This window comes from Osmerus mordax, chromosome 10 (assembly GCF_038355195.1).
Source record: "Osmerus mordax isolate fOsmMor3 chromosome 10, fOsmMor3.pri, whole genome shotgun sequence".
Lineage (NCBI taxonomy): Eukaryota > Metazoa > Chordata > Actinopteri > Osmeriformes > Osmeridae > Osmerus > Osmerus mordax.
In genome coordinates, this window is record NC_090059.1 from 1463899 (window position 1) to 1485532 (window position 21634).

Below are 21634 nucleotides of genomic sequence, written 5' to 3' on the forward strand. Positions count from 1 at the left end.
TAAACTGGAAATGTGTGGACGTCTGGCGGTTGTCTCAGACGTTGCCAGTTTCTCCACCACTTAAAGACGAGGAGTGTAGACGACAGTTGCAGGAGTGTACAACTAAATTTGTGAAGCTTTAACAAACAATCTGACATGATTTATAGTGTGGAGAGATGTGAGAAATTAAGACTAAACATCGACAACACTGGAATGTCCCTTTTAGTGTGTAGAAGTGCATGTGTGAATGTGCGTATGGATAAAAAATTTACATCATTTATTATTAATTTAACAAAAATCCACATGAACAACACAGAGAAGTATCTACGTGTGAACTAAGCACTAAAATAATACAAAATAAAGGTTTCACATAGGATGTGGGTTGCCTTGTCTTTTAGACAGCAGATGTGCATTTAAAAAAAAAAAGTCTTGTAGACAGGAGTGCTGTTCTTTACAAGTGCAGTTCAACAACTGTAGATGTTTTTTTTGTAAGTAGCCAATAAACAGTGAATGGATGCAACATGGGTTTGTTGTGTGGCGTCTCAGTCCAGCTATAATAATACTGATGTAATAGGACTGATATTGGAGGATAGTGGGTGGATAAGGTCAAGGGTTCAAATGTCATGGGTGTATGTTTGGACTACAACCGATTAACACATTGTTGTATTCCCCCCTTTGGACTCAAAGGCATACTTAAAGGCATACCCTCCATGATCATTGTTACATTAGGAGAGACTTGGCTCCCTGTCCCCATTTCAGTTAAGTATCACTAATAGTTACGGAACAGGTCAGCCATTTCATGGTATCTTCCAAGTCTAGTTTATTACGATAGCCAAAGTCAGATACAAAGCAGGTTTTAACAGGACAAATCGCTGCTGAGAACAAAGTGGATGAAGTGGAAACCTTAAGAGGACTGCATGCTAAACCAGGACCAGACTCACCGGGTCCATAGAGATGTCTGGTATAGTCTCATCCAGTGAATGTAGCCTAACATGGGTCACTTGTTTTCAGTGTTCAAACAGGTATTAAACACAGAACAGAAAATACCCTAATATAAACTAGATTACAGCTCACAGTAGTCCCTGATTGGCTGCTTGTTCTTGGTAGCGAAGAAGGAGAGAGCAGCTTGCGAAAAGTTATAATGTTAGGTAGTTGGACAGAGTCGTGTGATGTTATTCCCAAGAAAACAAAAGCACAAAGAGATGCTGGAATAATATGGTGGTGAGCAGGTAAATATATCAAACAAGGAATTAAAAAAGGGTCAAATAACCATTGGGAAGTGGTGTGGTTTGGGTGCACTTCTAATAGATCCTACCAGTTGGGGCTGAGTATGGATGGGCAAGTGGAGGGTGTGTTACATAATGAGTGGTCCACAAAGGACACAATTCTTGGGATTGAGGCTGAGCACCCATCAGCCAGACACTCCAGCTCACTGTGTGTGCGCTAGTGTGTGTTACACAATGAGTGGTCCGTGACAGGATGCTTTTTTGGGGGGACTATGGCTGTTCCTCGCCTCTGCCTCCTGTTCCTCAAGGTTGATATTACTGGTTGAAGCATGGTGGGGGAGGGGCTCCAAAACAGGCCTGTAACCCCTGAGATACATCCGACCTGAGAGAGAGACAACGAGAGACAGGGAGGTGGTATTAAATCATAACATATCGTGTCTTCTACATCCACACTGGTGTGAGCACTAATCCATCCATTATATAGAAGATGAAGGAGGGAAAAATAACACTTAAATTGTAGTCCAGGGTACTTAGGTATTCATCAGGTCACCTTCATTAGAATCTCACCTTTATCAGTCACCAGAGTTGGGTTTAATGATCTAGCAACACTTTACATTAAGGTTACACTAACTACCATGTGTTGGTGGTGTAGGTGTAGATCAAGAGGTTGCAGGTTCAAATCCCCACACTTTAAGTTCCTTTGAATCATAGTGTGTCCTAAATATGTACTGTACATTACACATAGCAATCCCTCAAGTTTATTTCTTCACAACTTCAAACCCCAGTCCAGGGACCAGACCTGTTTCTCAGACCCTCATAGGCCAGATGTGGTCCCCTCTACTGCAGTGTCACACAGGAGCAGCACCCTCTGGGCATGTGGAAGGAGCGCTTGGTGGTGTTTACATAAGAGTGCACACTTCCCAAAAACACTGTGCCCCCTTTGCCCATAACCACATTCCACAGTTATGGAAATCAGTGCAAGCATGCACACCCGCATGTTCATCTGTGGTAATAGCATGACCAAGCACAATGAAACCACTGATGCTTTTAAATGAAGACTAATGTAGTCTTATTTTCTGATGAATTAACAATTATTGCTATCATTCCACACTTGTCATTATGTATGTAAATTATAGGCAGTGGATGCCATAATACATAGTAGATGGTACAATTATCTACATTTGGCTGAACTATGCTGTGAAGTTTGAGCGGTTCTATGGCGTTATTGTGAAGAAAATCCCAACAGATCAGAAACCCTCTCCAGAATGTAGGTGTGTATCTCTGCCTACAGGCAGTAAATCAGAGGGAACACAAATAACAGATAGGCAAAGTTAGAGGATGTTTACAAATTACATCTGAGAGCCAGGAGAGTATTGCAACAATGGATAAAGATAAACAAAAGACAACGATTGACAAATAACAGGGAAATCAATAGAAAAAGGTTTGAGGAAAAAAGGAAATCTCCACGAGCATGCTACCTTATGTGACACACGGTGGAGGTGCAGTCAAGCAGTCTTACTTCTGCTGTTTCTCAATCATTAGTTTTTATTGATGATGCGACTGCTGACATATTAGGAAAACTGTGACTCATGTCATCTGTACAAGACTACCCCACTCCTGAAACACCATGTGTATTTTGTGTATTTCACAATAATTGTCTGGTATTTATTTGATGAAACAAAATGTTCCTAGTTTCAGGGAAATTAATGGACACTTTGTTACACTAATTTCCTAAATCAAGAGTGTTAATTTGGCCTAATAGAAACTAGTAAACTCTAGTAGCCTCTTGAGCTACATCTTGGCATTGTAAGATACCGTATGGCATTTATCAAATTAAAAGTATGTTTCTGTATCATTCCATGAGTTACAAATAAAACATTTTGATAACACATATGTGGTAGTGTTATTATTAAATAAACTTTTTTACAATGATTAAAGAGTCTCTTAGCTGCCTGACTTAATATTCCAGACCAAGGCTGCCATTCGGTCACATTTCACAGGCATGTGCTGCATTAGTATGACTACCTACCTACCTACCTACCTACTCTGCCATGACCATTCAGTACTATATCTGCTCTCCAGTACCAGTCAACTTGAGTCATACCTATTTCTCAATGTGCACAGGGCACGAATCCTCCTCTGTCCATCCAAAAGAGAGCAGAGGAAGCAAGAAAAAGAATAGAGAAGGAAGGAGAACATTCAGAGGAAACAGACAATGATACAAAATGGTGGGAAAAGGAGATAGACACAGAAAAAGAGCAGAACACAATTACGGCACACACCAATATAATCCTTTAGAACATCCACAGTGATGGTTGGGATTAAAGGAGAGACAGTTAGTCTTGGAAAGAGAGTTAGTCTTGGTTGGTGCTTCTGGGAGTTCTGTCACTTTTTTCTCTAAGTAAGCACTAATAATGTTATATTCTATTATTTATGTTGTTGAATGCAACAATAGTGGAATTGATTAGCTAACAGATAAGAAGCCAACCAAGTTTGATAAGTAAAGCCTATATTCTCATCCCAGTAACCCAACCGACCTTGCAGATGAACACATCTTTCACGCGGGAGAAGAGGAAAAGCTGAAATGTAATGAGAGTAAGAGGGGTGTAGTCGCAGATGTGAGGCAAAGCAGCCTGCAGCTGGCAGACACTGAACATGAACCCTGAACAGACACACTCAGACCCACCGCACATACAGTGGCATGCCAAGACATACTCATCAAATCATATTCACATACTCTAACATACAGATATGGAGGAAGAGTCCACAGCTAGCCACCCCTGACAAAACAGACACGAAAAAGGGGTAGAGATTAAAAGAAAGATGTCTGATCTGTTGTACTACAACCTGGGAGATGTGTAAGAGTGGAGGTGATACTAGTCTTCTCAAACTAACCAGCAACCATGCTGTCCCACTAGTCCACCAATATCTTCCTATTAACCTTACCTTTACTATAAATAAAAACGGTGTTCTGCCCCTCCTTCTCCTCTCTCCCTCCTATCCCCCTTCACCCAACCCTGCCCCCCCCTCCTTTGGCCCATGCCCAGTTCTCAGCTCTCATTGGTCCATGTTCGGTAGGTTGCCACTCACCGGCGAAATGGCTGTCGGGAGCGTGCTCATTATCCAGCCCCAAAGAGGCCGTGTCACAGAGGGCGACGCCCTGATTGTTATTGGTGAACTCTGGACACCTGCTCCGCCCACCTGTAAGCGAGGGCAAAAGTCAAACAAGAGCAGCCAGGCCCAGCATGGTTGAAGTCAGCAGTCACTGACTGGCAATGCTAGAATGGAGTACTATATCACAGGACCCATTCATTACCACATTAAGGGTAAGGTTAGGTTATGGAAAGGGCTTTAAATGGGTTTATTTGTTTAAATTGCTTAAGTCATAAGAAGTTTCCACAATTGTGCCATTTCTAGCATGTCCAGGTTATGACCAGAAGTGCATGCATTGTTGTGTGTACGTATATGTATGGTGATCTAAAATGAATCAATGAGAGCAGCTCAGCAGGTATACACAGTGCATGTGGAAGCTGGCAAGCCGACCTGAAGCAGACACACGCCTGCGCATACAAGCTTAGAGTGTATCGTACATAAACACTGTATGGCACATCACTTTACAACAAGCTTTACATTTCGTCATCAATTGTTGCAGTAGGTTTACTGACATTTATTCATAATTTCAGTTTGCTTGAAAGGATCTGTGTACAACTACAGCGATTCTCATACACGTGCACACACAATTCCCATACTATCGTACATATGTAACACAACTCTTGTGGACATAGACAACTCTTATGGAGAGGCATCATGTCAGCATCCACACCAGTCTATCTGACCTTGAAAAAAGGAGAGCAGGAGAGAAAAGAGATGAAGAAAAGAGATGTGACACACACTCCCCTTAACCACAGACTTACGGAAGCACTTCATCCAGAGTGTAATGTGTGGATGGTGTACATATTCTATTATCAGGCTGCAGTAGGCAATTAAGCATCCCATACAGAGCATTGCAAGCAAAAACACAGCATGAGAAAAACGCAATTCATTCACAGGCATCCAGAAACACACTCATACTAAGAGACACATACAGGATCAAAAGAGCCAAGCAATCAGGCACACTCAGATGACAAGGTAAAGTAAGGAAAGAGATATATGAATACAATTATAGTAAATTGCACTGGCGGTATTGTTTTCAGCTAGCCTTTCAGTAGCTATAGAATGTGGTCCATTCTCTGGAGGGCCTTGTCTCATATGCCTTCACTAATACCACAGGACTGGTTTGTTAGGGGGGTCACTGACTGGCCGTATTGAAAAGCACAGAAGTGATCCAGTGATATTTTTGTGCATAGTTACCATGCTCATGAGGCGGGGAAGGGCAATCTTCCTCTGTCACATCATTTCCCTGAGAGACAGAAAGATACATTGCAATTTGTTCAATGTGTGGAAATGAATTCACAAATCTGGGGATTTAAACTAAACCTATTATGTATATTACCACTGCATTTATGACCCTACTCCCACAGAGGCTTGTTGAAACCATCCTCTACCTGCCCTGTGCTTTCAGCGTAAGCAGGACCGTTAGAGCGTTAGGGTCGAATGGTAAAATTTGGTTGTGTTCACACTTGGCAGGTTTGGTTCAATTTAACTAACTCTGGCTTGACTGCTCTGTTAGTGATTAATTCCTGTGTTAATTTGAACAAGTGTGAAACCTTGGTGCGCACCAAACAAGTGGGCCAAGACCGCTTGAAAAGCTCCCAATAAGGTGACCTTATCCTGATGCCTTTTGTTTGGTCCTAAAATGCCAGTGTGAACGCTAAACAAACCTGGACTCAATGTAACATTTTCTGTTCTGGTCCGGACCAAGAGAACAGAACTAAGTGTGAACACAACCTTAATTTAAATTAATAAAAAAATGGAGTCAGGTGGCTGAGCGGTGAGGGAATCGGGCTGGTAATCCGAAGGTTGCCAGTTCGATTCCCGGTCATGCCAACTGACGTTGTGTCCTTGGGCAAGGCACTTCACCCTACTTGCCTCGGGGGGAATGTCCCTGTACTTACTGTAAGTCGCTCTGGATAAGAGCGTCTGCTAAATGTAAAAATAAAACAACATGTAATCTTTTCTGTCGTGCAGCCACACAGTGCAATTACTTTCTGTGATAGATTTACAAATATATTCAAGGATAGGCAACCCATTCTTAAATCAGATTTTTTTTATGTATGTAATGGAAATGGTCCAATACTTTGTTGGCTTCTCAATGGTTTCATGGTTTATGGTTGTAAATTAAAACTGACAGGACTAAACTATTTTCAGTAAAATCTTAATTTTGGGAATGACACTGCTTCACCAAAGCATTTATTTACACCAATTAGATAAGAAACCCCAATTTCTTTTGTGCATTTTATACCCATAAAAACAACAATGTCAACAATTAAGAAAAATAGACTTTCTTTGCCTAAAACATTTGCCTTTCGCCAACGTGAAATCGTGTTAGTAAATTCCACTGGCAGATACTGGCTGGCCTATTGGAACATGTGTATAGTAACCTCAGAGTCTCTCTCTTCCGACACAGCCACCACGAGGTTCTGTTCCTTTGGTTCATTAGGAATCTCCTGAGATGAAGGGAGATACAAAGAGAGATGACTGCAAATTACCTGGATGTCTGACATTAAATATAAACATTTTAATAGTTAATTATTCTACTGGTATTTACTGGTTACTTGGTATACAAAGGGCGGTATCAGTAAATGACGGCTGCTTTGCTACAGGTCTTTCCAAAATTCAACTCAGAGCTTTAGGGTGCATTCACCCATACACTTTTTATTATAATTTTCCCACATTTATATTCTACAATTGATTAAAAAAAGACAATCAATCTACACACTGATCACACATTTAAGACATTCTACCATAAGTGCCTGATAGATGGAGCACTGGGAAAAAGGGCTCCATATCCTATATTGTGTTGAAATATATGTGTACTATATGATGTATTGTTTGATTTTGTTGTTCCAAACTTTTCAATGCAGGTTAGGGTTAAACTCAAGGTGCAATCTCGGTCAAAGATGTTCAACTAGATACCCCTCCTTTCTTGTGCACTCACCCCGTCCTGCTGTGAGGGTCCCCGGCTCTCCATGGGGGCATCCTGGTTCTCCTCCCCCTCTGCCTCTCCTCCCTCTGGCCCCTCCTGCTCCCCCTCCACCCCGGCCAGGTAGGATCCAGACATGGAGGACATGGTGTCGGTGCTGATGTGGGAGTGCTGGGAGTGAGAGGAGGCCATGGACATGACTGACTGGGCCAAGCTGCTGCTCGCTGGCTCTGGGAGAGAGGGCAACAGAGACAGCAGCAGGTACTAAGGGTGAGGCTTGGAAGTATTCAGTTGCCTTATTTGGTACAGGATCTCTTCAGAGTTCAGACAGGTTTAGCTAGTGTGTACCTTCAGGGGATGTGATGGTGGAGGAGAGGGGGGTACCAGTACAGGACGACTGATCAATGGCTCCAGACGAGGACAGAGTCAAGTTCTCACTCTCTGGAGTAACACCATACTGAAACACAGAAGAAGAGTGACACATACACACACTGTACACACACATTCTGTACACACACACATACTGCACACACACACACACACCTCCTGCTGTTCCACAGCTAGTTTTCGGCGGCTGGCTCTGGCTTGAACCTCTGATTCACTACATGATTTCTCATCTTCTTCCTCTGGGAGCACGGAGGAGTTCTGAGAGAGTGACCTGGTGGAACACAATGCTGCGCTGTGAGAGACCACATCTTCTCTACAAATACTCCAAGAATAGAATGCTCATGTGCTCCTGTATGCATGGCTTCATGTTTGTAAAGTGTGGATCAAGAGTTTGTGTGCCAATATGCACACAACTCCACCTCCAACTTACTTAGAGCCACTTTTCTTGAGTTTAAGTTGGCTGGAGTTGTAGTGGTCTGGCGGAGAGAGAGAACGTGCTGGGGGTAGGTGAGCCTCACTGCTGTAGGGGGGCAGGGGCCCAGACACATGAGCCCCAGATAGGGTCTGCAGTGGGGGCACCGAGGGAGATGTGCTCAGGGGACCATTCAGAGCCTCCAGGAGAGACACTGCTTCATACCCCGGGGGGATGTGCTCCGACGCCTGAGGGAGACAGATAAGAAGGAGATGTAGGAGAAATACACACTGTATTACATCACCCATAGGCAGAAATCCCGGAGGGGACAGGGGGGACATGACCCCCCCCATCCTGGGAAAAATTGGATTTGTCCCCCCCAATAAATCACTGTAAACATAAGGACATTTTAATAATATACATTTAACATAATACAATGTAGGCTATGTTTTACAGCAGTAGTGGTGTCCCCTTCAGGAATTGCTCTTGAGAAAATGTCATATAATTGTCCCACTGATTTTCGCCACTGACATCACCGCATGATGATTCACTCTGACATCCCAAACACAAAGACATGTTCTTGGTGTGCACCCTTATGCAGTAGACTTAGAAAACTGTAATGTCCTCTGAGAGGCAATATGTTGGACAGCACAGAACAGTAGGTAACTGTGTATGTAGATGTGTTGTTTGTGAGGTCTTACCGAGTGCTCCTCTGAGTCTGAGGTCTGAGAAGTGATGACAGAGTTCATCCCGGCCGGAGACAGACTCAGACGCTTCCTCATGGCCCGGATCTGCAGAAGAGCTCTGAAGGCTGGAGAACAGCATGGACAGTGGAGGAAAAGTCACTTAACAACAATAATCAATGTGTAAGACGACTTCAGCATGCTTCTGCACATACAAGCGGTTGTGACTCACGCAGTCTGCAGATAGGGCAACAGTTGGCCTGGTAGCGGAGTGTGTCAGCACAGGCATTGCAGAGACAGAGGTGTCGACAAGGCAGGATGAGAGTGTCCCTCACATCAGACAAACATACTACACATTCTGCACTGTTGTCGCTAATTTCATCATCTGCCACCTGCGAAACACCCAATGTATGTTTGGATCAGGCACATCTCATATGCATTCAGATGGAGTATTAACAGTTTGTTCCTGTCAACCATAGTTGTGACTTCCTGTGAAGTGTAGATTTAGCAGTAGAACCACTGGATCACCTTGGACTCTTGGCTGTTGTATTTGTTCTCGATGCCATAGATCTCCTGCAGGAGATAGCTCACTCCATCAACCTGAGGAAAGAAATGGCTCAGAGAATGAAAAAAGATTTTCTTCTGGCCTGCAGAACAAGAGGACAGGAGGTAGAATAGTATCACCTGTAAGCCAGGTAGATACATCGGTAGGTAGGTACTCACAACTTGTTTCTGCTTTAGAGGTTTGATACAGAAGCTCCCATCCATGTGCTGTAACAATGAACTATTTTAAACCCAGTTCACATAACCAAGATTTACTGAACATCCATTACTGGAATAATGCAATTTAATAATGCAAAAAGACACACAGAACAAAACAGATTTAATGTCTGGAAATAAAGTTAAAAATAAATACTTTTATTTACCTTCTCAAAAGTAGCTAAGAGTACATGTGAGTGGCCAGAGTGATCTACAAAGGGGATTATGAATTAATTAATGTTTTTTTTTTTAAGGTCAGACTTTGGTCAGACTATAGGTAACATATGTTTGTATGACTCACCTTCCCCTTCATCTACTACTGCCTGCACCACCATAGGAAAGATCTCCCTGTCCATGTCGAACAGCAGCTACAGAGGAGGCAGGTAAGGGAAAGGGAGGTTAGTCGTGGGTCAACTGACACAGAAACAGCTGCAGACACACACTCCACTGTACCTCCTCCTCAGCCCACTCTGACAGGTTGACGGAGTGTGACGGCAGACAGAACTGCTGGCTCACGCCCCTCTTAAAGTGCACCGTCTCTGACTGCAGAGCGCTGTCCTGGGGGAGGTAACTAGACGGACCGGGAGAATTACATTAGAATACACACACACACAAGACCACACTGAATCACAGAGCACCTCTAAAACTATGGCAGGGCTTCCCTCAGTCATTTATTCCCCAGAACTGGGGCTTATGATTGTGTTCTAGAACATGCATATGTCAGTCCCAGACATACACTGGCACTCCGCTGTGGAACTCCTCTATGGCCTGGTAGAAGATGGTGATGGCCACCTGTGTGTCTGCATCAAACGTGAACTCAATGTTGTAGCAGGCTCTGTTCTTTTCCACCATCTCCTCACCAGGTAGCTTTACATCCTCATTGCACCTGTGTATGTGTATGTGTGTGTGAGGGACAGAGAGACAGACTTTAGTTGAACATATAAAGCCTGATAATTATATATTATGCTGCAATGCGTCTCCTCTTTTGTAATGCAGCTACATTAGCAAAGTAGTGTAAATATTACATTTTATCGGCATTAATATATTTCTATGAAGCAAGATACTAACCTTACAAGTCGCAGTGTGTCTTTGCGGATGTTTATGAGACTTCGTAGCGTCTTCACTGGTTCTTGAGGGGGTGGAGCAGCATAGGGGAACTGCAAAAGTAAGAGTTGGTACTGTAAGTTTACTGTTGCTCAAGCGGTGGCACAAGTACCCTAGTGTTGTGCAGAACATTTTTCAAATTTACATAGGGCCTTTTCTTTTCCCTTAGTTTTAGGCCTGGTTGGTTGTTGAATGTGTGTGAGCAGATGCAGGGTGAATCGACAGGGGAGGGTGTGGTTCCCCCATACCTCCACAGTACTAGCTCTCATCTGGACCTGGACAGGGAATATAGCATAAGTGTGTGTGTGTATACATGTGTTTTAGAGAATGGAGCAGTATTCCAACATCTGGGCCTTTTACTGTAAACCACACACACTCACAAGAAGATGCTTAAGAGCGGCTTCCAGTAGGTACAATGTCTCATATCTTATAAGACAATGCAGCAAACATGATTAGCTGATCTGTTGAGTCCAATGCCAACCCTTTGTTATATATTTAATCATTATTTTAGCTAGAGTATAATTTCACAAAATCAGTTCTGGGTTCATGAGAAGGCAATATTTAATACTATTTAATCTTTCGTTCTTTGAGTTTGTCTACAGTGAAAAAAACACCAGGCAAAAAGCACGTCTGAATATTAGAAAATAACAATAATATATGTCAACTGAAATAAAACAATGTTGTTTCTCCACAACAAAATACAATGTACGCAAAGACGCACAATTAAGCCAGTAGGACGCGGTGTCTGCCCAAATATATGGAAAACCAGAAATTGTGTAGAGTGATATGGTAAATGTTATATATATATATTAAATTATACATATTTTGTTATGACAACATTGACAAATGACAACATTTATCAAGCATGTAATGAAAGTACACACAGTGCACACATGGGCTAATCTCTTTAGGGAAGCTGTCAGAGAGAAAGCGAGATTTGTGGTTGGTCTGTAACTTGGCACTACCATCTGCTTAGAGTCTGACATGAATGACATAATGCTGGGGGATAATAATACAGCCTCACAGACACACATCAGAGCTTTCTGGGTACCGTGGAAGGTTACAAAAAACTTCACATTCAGCCCACTTCATCTCAGTGTCAACAGCAATAAGAGACAGGATTTAAAAGTGATTGTTTATTGTCCTCAGCATTATTCTGCTTCAGCACAAAAGCTGACTACGCTACTACAAACCATTAACAGCAGTTACCTACCCTCCCTCAATGAATTTAAACATACCGTAACTACACTCATGTGAAAAACATTTTCAGTTGTATCATTAGAGGTACTTAAAAAATAAGAATACAATGAAATGCAAGTACTCTACAAACAAGCTTCAATTCAGTTATATTCAATGTAAAATTCTCATAAAATTATTATCATTTCATATCCCTGAAGTCAGTAGTAGACAATAAAAAGCAAATATATACTGGTGAACCAAAGCAAACTTGGTTCTAACTAGATTATCTAGTTAACAAGCTAGGTAGTAGTGCATGCTAGCTGGCTGGTTGACTGGCCCACACTTCTGATTTGTGATTATTCTGCAAACACACACGAAGACCTGTCCAATCATCTTTAATCATTATCAGTCTTATCTGGTCATAATTGACCAGATCAAACACCTAGAAAACTTGCAAGTTAATTAATTACACCCTGAGGACTGAGGGTTATGGGTTAGGGAAGGTATGTGTATTGTTTCACTCAAAGCCTGTTGTAGCTGTTCTATTCCAGACTGAGAATACCTACTGCCACTGGTCGAGTCCCCAGGAAGTTGAGGTCTGTATTCTCCCCGAAGAGGTAGCCCTCAGGGTGAGTGGAGTCAAACTTCTCTCCGCCCATGATGAAATGACTAGCAAAGTAACTTCCTGTGGAGATAAGAACAGAAACTGTTTATCAGGACATTCCAACAGTACTAATCACAAACTCAGATCCACTGGCTCGAGACTAGCTCATGATGCTTGTTGACCTGGGTAAGGGTCTAAACAAAGACCCACATCCAAGCCAATTTTAATAAATCTACAACTGCAACTGAGGACAAGCAAAAATATTCTCTATTAGGCTGATTTGGATGCTGCCTATACTTATTTTACTCTCATTGTATGACTTTTTAAACATCCTAAGATTTTGATACAGATGGAAATTCTGTACAATTATTAAATTAATCTAATACATATAATTTATGAGCCTAATATGAAAACTGATAAATTAGCACAGTTACAAAGACCACATATATAAAGGTGCTGAGTAACGCTGTGGAAAGTGTCAAACGAGTGGCTGGCTCGTCATCAGCCCACTATGACACTAGATCCCCTAGGCCTGAGACCTCTGACTGCTTCAGAGGCCATGGTAAACAAACTAGTTTTACTTCATTCACTCTCTGATATGGCCATGAGTTAACAAGAGCTGTAATTATTGGCAGCTGCAAGCACATACAGTTAACACAGATAAAACAAATGTCAGCTTTTACATTACATTTAGTAGACGCTCTTATCCAGAGCAACTTACAGTAAGTACAGGGACATTTTCCCCAAGGCAAGTAGGGTGAAGTGCCTTGCCCGGGGACACAATGTAATTTTGCACGGCCGGAATTGAACCAACAACCTTCTGATTAATAGCCCGACTCCATAACCACTCAGCCATCTGACCCCCTTTTGCGCAATCATCTAAACCAAGCAAGCACACTGAAGACTTTACACACCACAGATAAACAAGGAGTATTGAGGATCGTCAAATTAACCCTTGTGCTGCCTTCGGGTCACATGACCCAAAGGTTCATAACAACCATCATTGTGTTTACCCAATTTTACCCAATACATAAACAAATAAAAAATAATTTTTAACTTTTAACCTTTGCAATGTGGGGGGTCTGAGACAGCCCAACAGTTAAAAGAAAATGCTTCACTTTGTTTTTGTATGCGGTAAAGTTGTCGCAATACGACGGTGGGTCAAAATGACTGATGGATCAGAATGACCCAAAGATAACACAATGGTTAAATCCTTCAATTCAAACTTTCTGTGATGACAAAATGCAACACAATTGTATGATGCTACAGTCTGAACATTCAGTACCACAATGGGTTTCTATCCAGGGTCCTCTTACTCAAGCAAGCAACAGCCCCCTTTCATTGACACCACTTGAGCCAGCTTGAACTGCCGCAAAGTTAGCAAGCTGATGGCATGCGGTGGGTCTGATGAGTGAAGTTTTGCAATTCAACTCAATTATACGTTTCGTATGAATAGGTCTGACACTAGTTGACTAGCTGTAAATATACTGGCTGATAATCCCAAAATTCCTTTTTGTGACCATTGTGAAAACTGAAATCAATCTAATATTTGTAATATCTGTAAATGAGGTGATATTTCGACAGAATAGTATCTAACCCCCAATATATTCCTTGGCAACACGGTCAAACATTGACACCACCTATAAAGAGAGACTCCAAGGGAGACAGAGTGGCCTCTGCCATCCCTAAAGCCTGCTACCTTCTTTTGGTAGTCCACTAGTCAACAATGCATGGATACGGCCATGACAATGGTAATGGCAACATTCCTATTGAATATCACATTAGAGGAGACTGAGCCTCTGAATCACTGTGATTGATTGATACCCTGTATCCTAATGATGTGTTCCTGCATTTACTTCAGGTCCAAAAATATAACTGGGTTATTAATAGTCATCCCTTTCAAACTGTATATTGAATTACTGTTCCTTGTCTAGCTCGTTGAACAACTGTTCATTTGCAAATCACACCTTTACACACAGGCTATAGTGCGTAATCACATCCCAAAAATAAATAAATAAGTTCAATTTTCTGTGGCCATCTGGTGTGGGTAGAAATCTAACAGTATTAAACTTTTGTCAAAGTGATTTTTATCTAAACATACTGAAATGCATTCAATATTTAAATGGCACCCATTAGAACTGTTTATGTGATTTTCATATGCATAGATTTTCAATTTGAGGAAGAAACCTCCCAACAGGTCTAGCTCTGTTTTTTATTTCACCTAGGCCACACCACACTCCACTGATCTACGAAAATGTATTCCCTTAATTAGATGTTGCATAGACCTAGCTTCCAGTAACACTACTACAACGAAATGCACCACTGATTTAGAAAGTAAACATTTGTGTAGGCCCCACTGGTGCCACTGGCCTGGTACAATAAATAGCCTACCTCTAAAGCCAGAACTGAACCGTCTGATCGAGTCAATAGTTTGTAGTCTTTCCACAGCCTGTTCAAGACAGCGCTTATTTTTTCAATAGGTTTGCATGTCCATTTACGTTGCGTTTCGGCGTTTGCGTATTTAGTCCTTTTCACAAATCTATAGATTTTTACTAACAATATGGTTATAGATTGCACGAGTAGAATTTTTGTCCTGGTGCCAGATGTAGCCTAATGATTTACTGATAGGATACAGTTACCAGCACTTACCAGTTTTCGGTGGATAACGGTATACCGAATTAGACGGAATATCCACCTCCTCCACGCCTGCATTTTGTCTACTTGTCAATGCTCCCATTTCCAGTCAAATAAATAATCATATACATAACACTACACATTCGCAATGATAAACGCTCTATTCCCTAACAGTTCGTCCTGTTGTTTCCATTATTTGTGTCTTAATCCTTAGTTCTGCTTGTGTCGATCGTGTGTTGTGCACGTCCCAGGGATTAGTTGTTGTTCTTGTTGCTTATCCAAAGCCCTGTTGGACTGACTTCGATTGCTTATTTAGAAGCATAAAAGAAAAGTCGCGTTAAAAACAAAGATTTCTCATTTTAGCGACGCAGCCATCGCTCCAATTATGTGCGTTTCGGTGGCTTTAAGAAGAACATTTTATAAGAGTCTTCCTGAGAGGATGACGTGTCGGTGATATCTTTCGCTACTTCTCCAATTCGACAACCGCACAGTGGATGCTGAGAGCTATCGGTTTTCCCTCTAACTCTGTGCCCTGTCAAAGAACGATTCTAATGGCGACCCATGACGTCAGGCACAAATCCGGACTACAGGTTTTGCGCAGTAGAAGCTACTATCCATAGACTCTCTACAGCAGCTCGTGGCTCGCTACAACGTGACCTTCCCCTAGTGTGGGGACAGTTCACTGCATTGCAGTGCAGCATCAACCAGATAATGGTTTACCGAATAATAATGCTTATTGGAAATACCCAGATGTCTCGAATCAGAACACATTCTTTGCCCATAATCTAACAGTGACACCATTCTGGAATTCGAATGTAGATTGAGCCAAAAGCACTTCATAATAAACATTTTACTTACTGGCATACACCAATGCATGACGATATAAAGTAGCCTATTGCTTTAGCCTAGAATAGCCTACTCATACAGCTACAAATCAAATGCTAGACTTACAGACTACAGACAGAACCTGTATAAAATGCAGTTTTGTTTTAGTTATTATCTTGCCTTTATGATGATTGGGACAGTGTTCAGGCAATAATCATGGCATTTGCACCGTTAATAACTAAATGATACTAAAGTGTAGTAGGTAAACAGACTCGGAACAGCAAAATGGAGTTTGTATCTTTATTACACCTTCCACATAATATCCACTTGTCATTATCTCTCCATCTCCTCTTATATCCACCTGTTTAGTAACCCTTATAGGCTACTGCCTTCTACTGACAGCATACAATGCAATATACTTTTTACAAGGTAAATACTAAAACTACAACAGCAGAAACGGTTGAAAAAGAAAGCAAAAGGAGTTGACACAGCCCGGCCCCACAAGTAATGCTGGTTCTTCTAGAGTTATTCACCTCCGGTAATGCTGGTTCTACAAATGGAGTAGAAATAACCTAATGTAATTCTGGTTCTACTAGAGTTTAAATAACCTTCTACTGAGGAGTAGACAGAACCTTAGGCAATGTTGGTTCTACTAGAGAAGTAGAAAGCCAGGAGGCCCTCTGGTCAGCGAGTCTAAGAACTCACAATATCTCACTTTGCCTGTCAACAATGCCAGATTGTGCCAAGATTGTTTTCCGAAGTTGGGAATAGCACAATTGGGTGCAAAAATGTCTGTTGTATATGACCATCTGCGTCAGGTGGATTTCACCAGCCATATAGATTAACGGTTAGTCAGATATGAATGATTAAAGCAATAAACCTTGAGAGGATGAGGTATATCGTCAAATAACCCATGGGTGCAGTCATTCGCACGAGGTGCAGCACACAACAGCTGTCAACCAATCCGATTTTGAGGTAGAAATTACCCGGTTTAGTAGTGTATTTGTTATATCTATGAATGAAAGAATACTTTTGTAAGTTCATGCCTAGAAACTGCGTGCCTTAATGCCTGCACTTGCACTTTTGAGGTTCATGCTGTTTAATTTGTAATTTGGTTTAACTACATGCTTTTGTGTTTCTTTCCATTGGCACTTATTTGCTTATCACAATGTATGCTCATGTTTTGGCTACCGGCAATGTTTTTGGGGCAATCTCGTTGTTTATGATCATTGACCTATGCACTGTTTGTAAAGCTCTCTCTTGGAAGTTGCTTTGTATAAAAGCATCTGCTAAAAGAATAAATGTAAATGTAATGTAACTACACCCAGTGATTACAGCTACCCAGACGTATGTGTTCCAAAACGCCTGTTTCTGCTGTAAATAGTGCCTTTTGTTTACTTATTGCACTTAAATATGGTAGTGTCAGTGGTGCTGGGTAGCATTTATGTTTGTTGTCAGTGATCGTTTACTCAAACCCTCAACCTGCACGTAAATCTACTCTTCCAGGCACATCCAGAATGAGCTGCAAGAAACTCTGATCTGATGAGTTTCATCCCTATCCCTTCATTCAAGCACTTGATTTATTTGTATTTTCTTTCTTCCATTTGAATTTTGAATAGACCTTGGATTTAGAACCTAAAACAGGGGTCCCCAAACTACGAATATGGCCCGCCCACGCATTTGGACCGGCCCTCAGAACAATGCCAGAGACATTTTTTGTCTTTTTTCAAAAATATATATACAGTATATATATAAAAAAGAAAACCATTCACACTGATTAATATGCATAAGTAAGTAAATGTCTTGATTTCAATAGCAATGAATATGAAAAAAGGTAATTATGATAGTAAAAATGCTCTTTTAATAGGTTATTTATCCCATGATGTGTACGGATGTACGGTGCATAACACAATAATACGCTAATCTAGCATAAAATACATTTAAAATCATAATAAAACCTCCACAATAATACTGGTAGTCACTCCGGCCCATGTAATTGTCTGTTACAGACTGACCCGGCCCCACATTAAAGAAAGGAAAAATGATCTGGCCCTCGCAGAAAAAGGTTTGGGGACCCCTGACCTAAAACATTGTAATTGTGGATGATACGTATGTTTTTGGTCGAGGAACCTTTGTCTTGACCCTGCTGGGTGTCAGCCAATCAGATCTGGTCCTGCATGTTTTTGTGTTGGAGCAGGAGTCTAGCTTTCGTCCGTGGAACATGGTTTAAAAGACTCCGTAGTGATCTTGAAATATGCATTTAGGTGTAGTGGTCAGTGGTTTATGTTCAGGCACCACCAGTACAGGTGAGGGGTGGCGTTGTGCAGGAGAAGCTCTTATTCTTTACTCTGTGGTATCAGCCAATCAGATCTCATTCTTTTAGAGATTTAGGGCCTCGTACTAACGCTTTTGCACCCACTTCAGGCGTATTTGTTTCGCAATTTGCGTGTAAAAGCATGGCGAGATATGTACAAACATACTGCACTGAGGTAAAAGCGCAGACTGCCTGTCGCGGGAACTGAAAATGGCAAATTGCGGTTTTCCATGTCATGCATATGCATTTACAGATGGGAGGAGAGTCGTAAAGTGCGCCTCATTATGTATTCCACGGTATGTACAAAAAAACGCCTGTAAAAGTCCACCTCTATTTTGCGGTGAAAATTCTCCGCCTGCTAAAGATCCTGTAAAGTGGACCTGGAAACGAGTTTTAAGTTAGCCACACCACAGAATAATATGTTATTAACTACCCATCCAAATTCGAATTAAAAAATAACACCGACAAGTATGTTGAATTAGGCTTTGAAATCGTGAAAAAATCAGCAGTCTTCTCTGCTTGAGGCTGGGGGGGCGTGTCGCCTGAAGGAGCTGAAGCTCCGCCCCTCGCTGCCTAGTGCCTACCTCCGACCCAGATAATGGACGCTACGTCAAGCCGAACAAAACAGTATAGAATTAGAATGTATTTGTTCAATGAGTGAAACATACAGATGCACATAAATGAAATATTCCCCTGAGCTGTAACACAGGAGTAAACATTTACAGCAGAGACAGCAGACAGTGAGCTCTCCAACTACTACTAGCACATTAGCTACCATTTCACCAAAATACCATCATTCTACACAGAGTAGCCTAATATCAAGTTAGCGGTTTGCACTAATTATAGCAGAGATACCTCTGGAAAAGTTATCTAGTATAATTATAACAAGCACACAGTAGAGACTAATGATGATGTTTGCTCCGATGGCGAGAATGTCACCGCTCTCCCTTTAACGTTGGTCTTTTCTGCCATAGTACCGTTAGAAAATCACGGTTTTGGTGATCGACGTGCACGTGCAATTTCCCTGATAAGTTTAGCCTGATTGAAATTAACCACGGATTAACCATGGATGCGGATCAGCCGTTGACGAACCGATATTTGCTGTTCTCACTCATCTCGCTAATGTTAACGGGCTAAAGGGACAATTGATTAACTTAGCTTCAACCCTTACGACGAACGGGGCCCTGTGCAGTTCGACCCTCGACACATTTGCGCGAACCATTTCACCAAGGATGGTTTTGAAAACCTGGGACAATGTAAAGCAGGATTTGCTATGAAGCTGTAAAAGAGGTGCGTTCCGACCTTACGTTCATCACAACCGCAAGCTGTAGTATGGATTTTGTAGGTAACAGTTATTAGCAATACTAACGTATTCTGTATCTAGCACCTGCCTTTCTCCAGTTCTTTCAAATAGATCATCCAGACAGGCGTTAGCAATAGGCCTCAATCAATGACCCCAACCCTGTAAGACCCCTTGTTGTAATATTACAACTTCACCTTTAGTTGTCCAAAAAACACATTTTCCCCAAAATGTTTTTTGGAAAGACCACATTATCATAGCCATTGGGTCTTATTGTATTGCCTTGCAATGCCATTGGATACTAAATGTGTATATAGATTTGGCTATAAGGCCATGAACTCATTCCACCAGCCAACTTTCCTGGAAGCGAATCTCCTTGTTTCATTGGACTGGATATATCAACTGATTGTTACAATATGCAGTTTATGTAAATACTAAGTTATTGTGGAATTCATGCATCACATTTGATTTTCAGCTTGTTTTGCTTGCACTCTACATGGAGACATTACACTTCTCGAATGTTCAGATACAGGATAAATACTTACAGAAATATAATGTATTCGATGATTCACACTTTACAAATGGGTTATTTGTTATAATTTTCAGTTTAGAGCAGATTTGAAGATTTCTAAATCAATGTTATTTCTATGTTAGAAGTGAAATATAGTCAACAGTTTTGTAAAATCTGGACTTTGCTTGTTTGCCCAAATATCTGCTTGTTGCACAAGACAGATACTGTTTGTGGTATGCTTTGGAGGATGGTTGTTCAGGGACAAGTGTAAATGTTTTGGAATGTGGGGGTTGCATGTATTGGATTCAGGAGGAGCAATGTGGTTTTCGTCCTGGCCGTGGAACTGTGGACCAGCTCTATACCCTCGGCAGGGTTCTGGAGGGTGCATTGGAGTTCGCCCAACCAGGCTACACATGTTTTGTGGATTTGGAAAAGGCGTTCGACCGTGTCCCTCAGGGGCTCATGTGGGGGGTGCTCCGGGAGTACGGGGTACCGGACTCCCTGATCGGGGCTGTTCGGTCCCTGTACGACAGGTGCCAGAGTTTGGTCCGCATTGCCGGTAGTAAGTCGAACTTGTTCCCGGTGAGGGTTGGACTCCGCCAGGGCTGCCCTTTGTCACCGATTCTGTTCATAACTTATATGGACAGAATTTCAAGGCGCAGCCAGGGCGTTGAGGGGGTCCGGTTTGGGGACCTCAGGATCAGGTCGCTGCTTTTTGCAGATGATGTGGTCCTGTTGGCTTCATCGGGCCGTGACCTCCAGCTCTCACTGGAGCGGTTCGCAACCGAATGCGAAGCGGCTGGGATGGGAATCAGCACCTCCAAATCTGAGGCCATGGTTATCGACCGGAAAAAGGTGGAGTGCAATCTCCGGGTCGGGGAGGAGATCTTGTCCCAAGCGGAGGAGTTCAAGTATCTCGGGGTCTTGTTCACGAGTGAGGGAAGGCTGGAGCGCGAGATCGACAGGCGGATCAGTGCGGCGTCCGCAGTGATGCGGGCTCTGCATCGGTCCGTTGTGGTGAAGAAGGAGCTGAGTCGAAAGGCGAAGCTCTCTATTTACCAGTCGATCTACGTTCCTACCCTCACCTATGGTCACGAACTGTGGGTAGTGACCGAAAGAACGAGATCGCGAATACAAGCGGCCGAAATGAGTTTTCTCCGCAGGGTATCCGGGCTCTCCCTTAGAGATAGGGTGAGAAGCTCGGTCATCCGGGAGGGGCTCAGAGTAGAACCGCTGCTCCTCCGCGTCGAGAGGGGCCAGTTGAGGTGGCTCGGGCATCTGATAAGGATGCCTCCTGGACGCCTCCCTGGTGAGGTGTTCTGGGCACGTCCCATTGGGAAGAGGCCCCGGGGAAGACCCAGGACACGCTGGAGGGACTATGTCTCTCGGCTGGCCTGGGAACGCCTCGGAGACCCCCAGGAAGAGCTGGTGGAAGTGGCCGGGGAGAGGAAAGTCTGGGCCTCCCTGCTTAGGTTGCTGCCCCCGCGACCCGACCCCCGGACAAGCGGAAGATGATGGATGGATGGGTTGCATGTATGGTGCATTGTTCAGGGACAGGTGTGAATGTTCTGCAATATGGGGATGTAAGAGGTCTGGGGGGTTGTATCTTCCTTTTAGAATGTTAAGTAGAGAGCA

At 42.5% G+C, this 21634-nt stretch overlaps 1 protein-coding gene across 4 annotated transcripts; it reads right to left on the reverse strand.

Moving 5' to 3' along the window:
- Positions 1–233: 233 nt before the first annotated feature.
- rnf157 (ring finger protein 157) lies at positions 234–15574 on the reverse strand. Of its 4 annotated transcripts, XM_067244554.1 has the most exons (19): positions 15065–15574; positions 12378–12496; positions 10597–10685; positions 10265–10414; positions 9982–10099; positions 9830–9896; positions 9696–9739; positions 9493–9540; positions 9298–9369; positions 9002–9161; positions 8788–8897; positions 8105–8334; positions 7831–7945; positions 7636–7744; positions 7303–7517; positions 6746–6811; positions 5556–5604; positions 4296–4406; positions 234–1587 (listed from the first exon to the last, which is right to left on the reverse strand). In XM_067244554.1, exons 1-19 carry the CDS (start codon positions 15150–15152, stop codon positions 1433–1435), a joined length of 2115 nt encoding a protein of 704 aa, XP_067100655.1. In that variant the 5' UTR covers positions 15153–15574; the 3' UTR covers positions 234–1432. The 4 variants fall into 4 exon arrangements, with proteins under 4 accessions (XP_067100655.1, XP_067100656.1, XP_067100659.1 ...); XM_067244555.1 differs by lacking the exon at positions 4296–4406; XM_067244558.1 differs by lacking the exons at positions 234–1587; positions 4296–4406 and adding an exon at positions 4443–5036.
- Between the last annotated feature and the right edge of the window lie 6060 nt (positions 15575–21634).

What these genes read in the sequence shown, in the direction of transcription:
- rnf157 (XM_067244554.1), bottom strand. Translation starts at nt 15,152, where the DNA reads ATGGGAGCATTGACAAGTAGACAAAATGCAGGCGTGGAGGAGGTGGAT. An exon ending in CACCATCACATCCCCTGAAG is followed by an intron (nt 7,518 to 7,635) that starts GTACACACTAGC and finishes CCTCTCTCCCAG; the next exon opens with AGCCAGCGAGCAGCAGCTTG. An exon ending in CGGAAGAGAGAGACTCTGAG is followed by an intron (nt 5,605 to 6,745) that starts GTTACTATACAC and finishes TCTGTCTCTCAG; the next exon opens with GGAAATGATGTGACAGAGGA.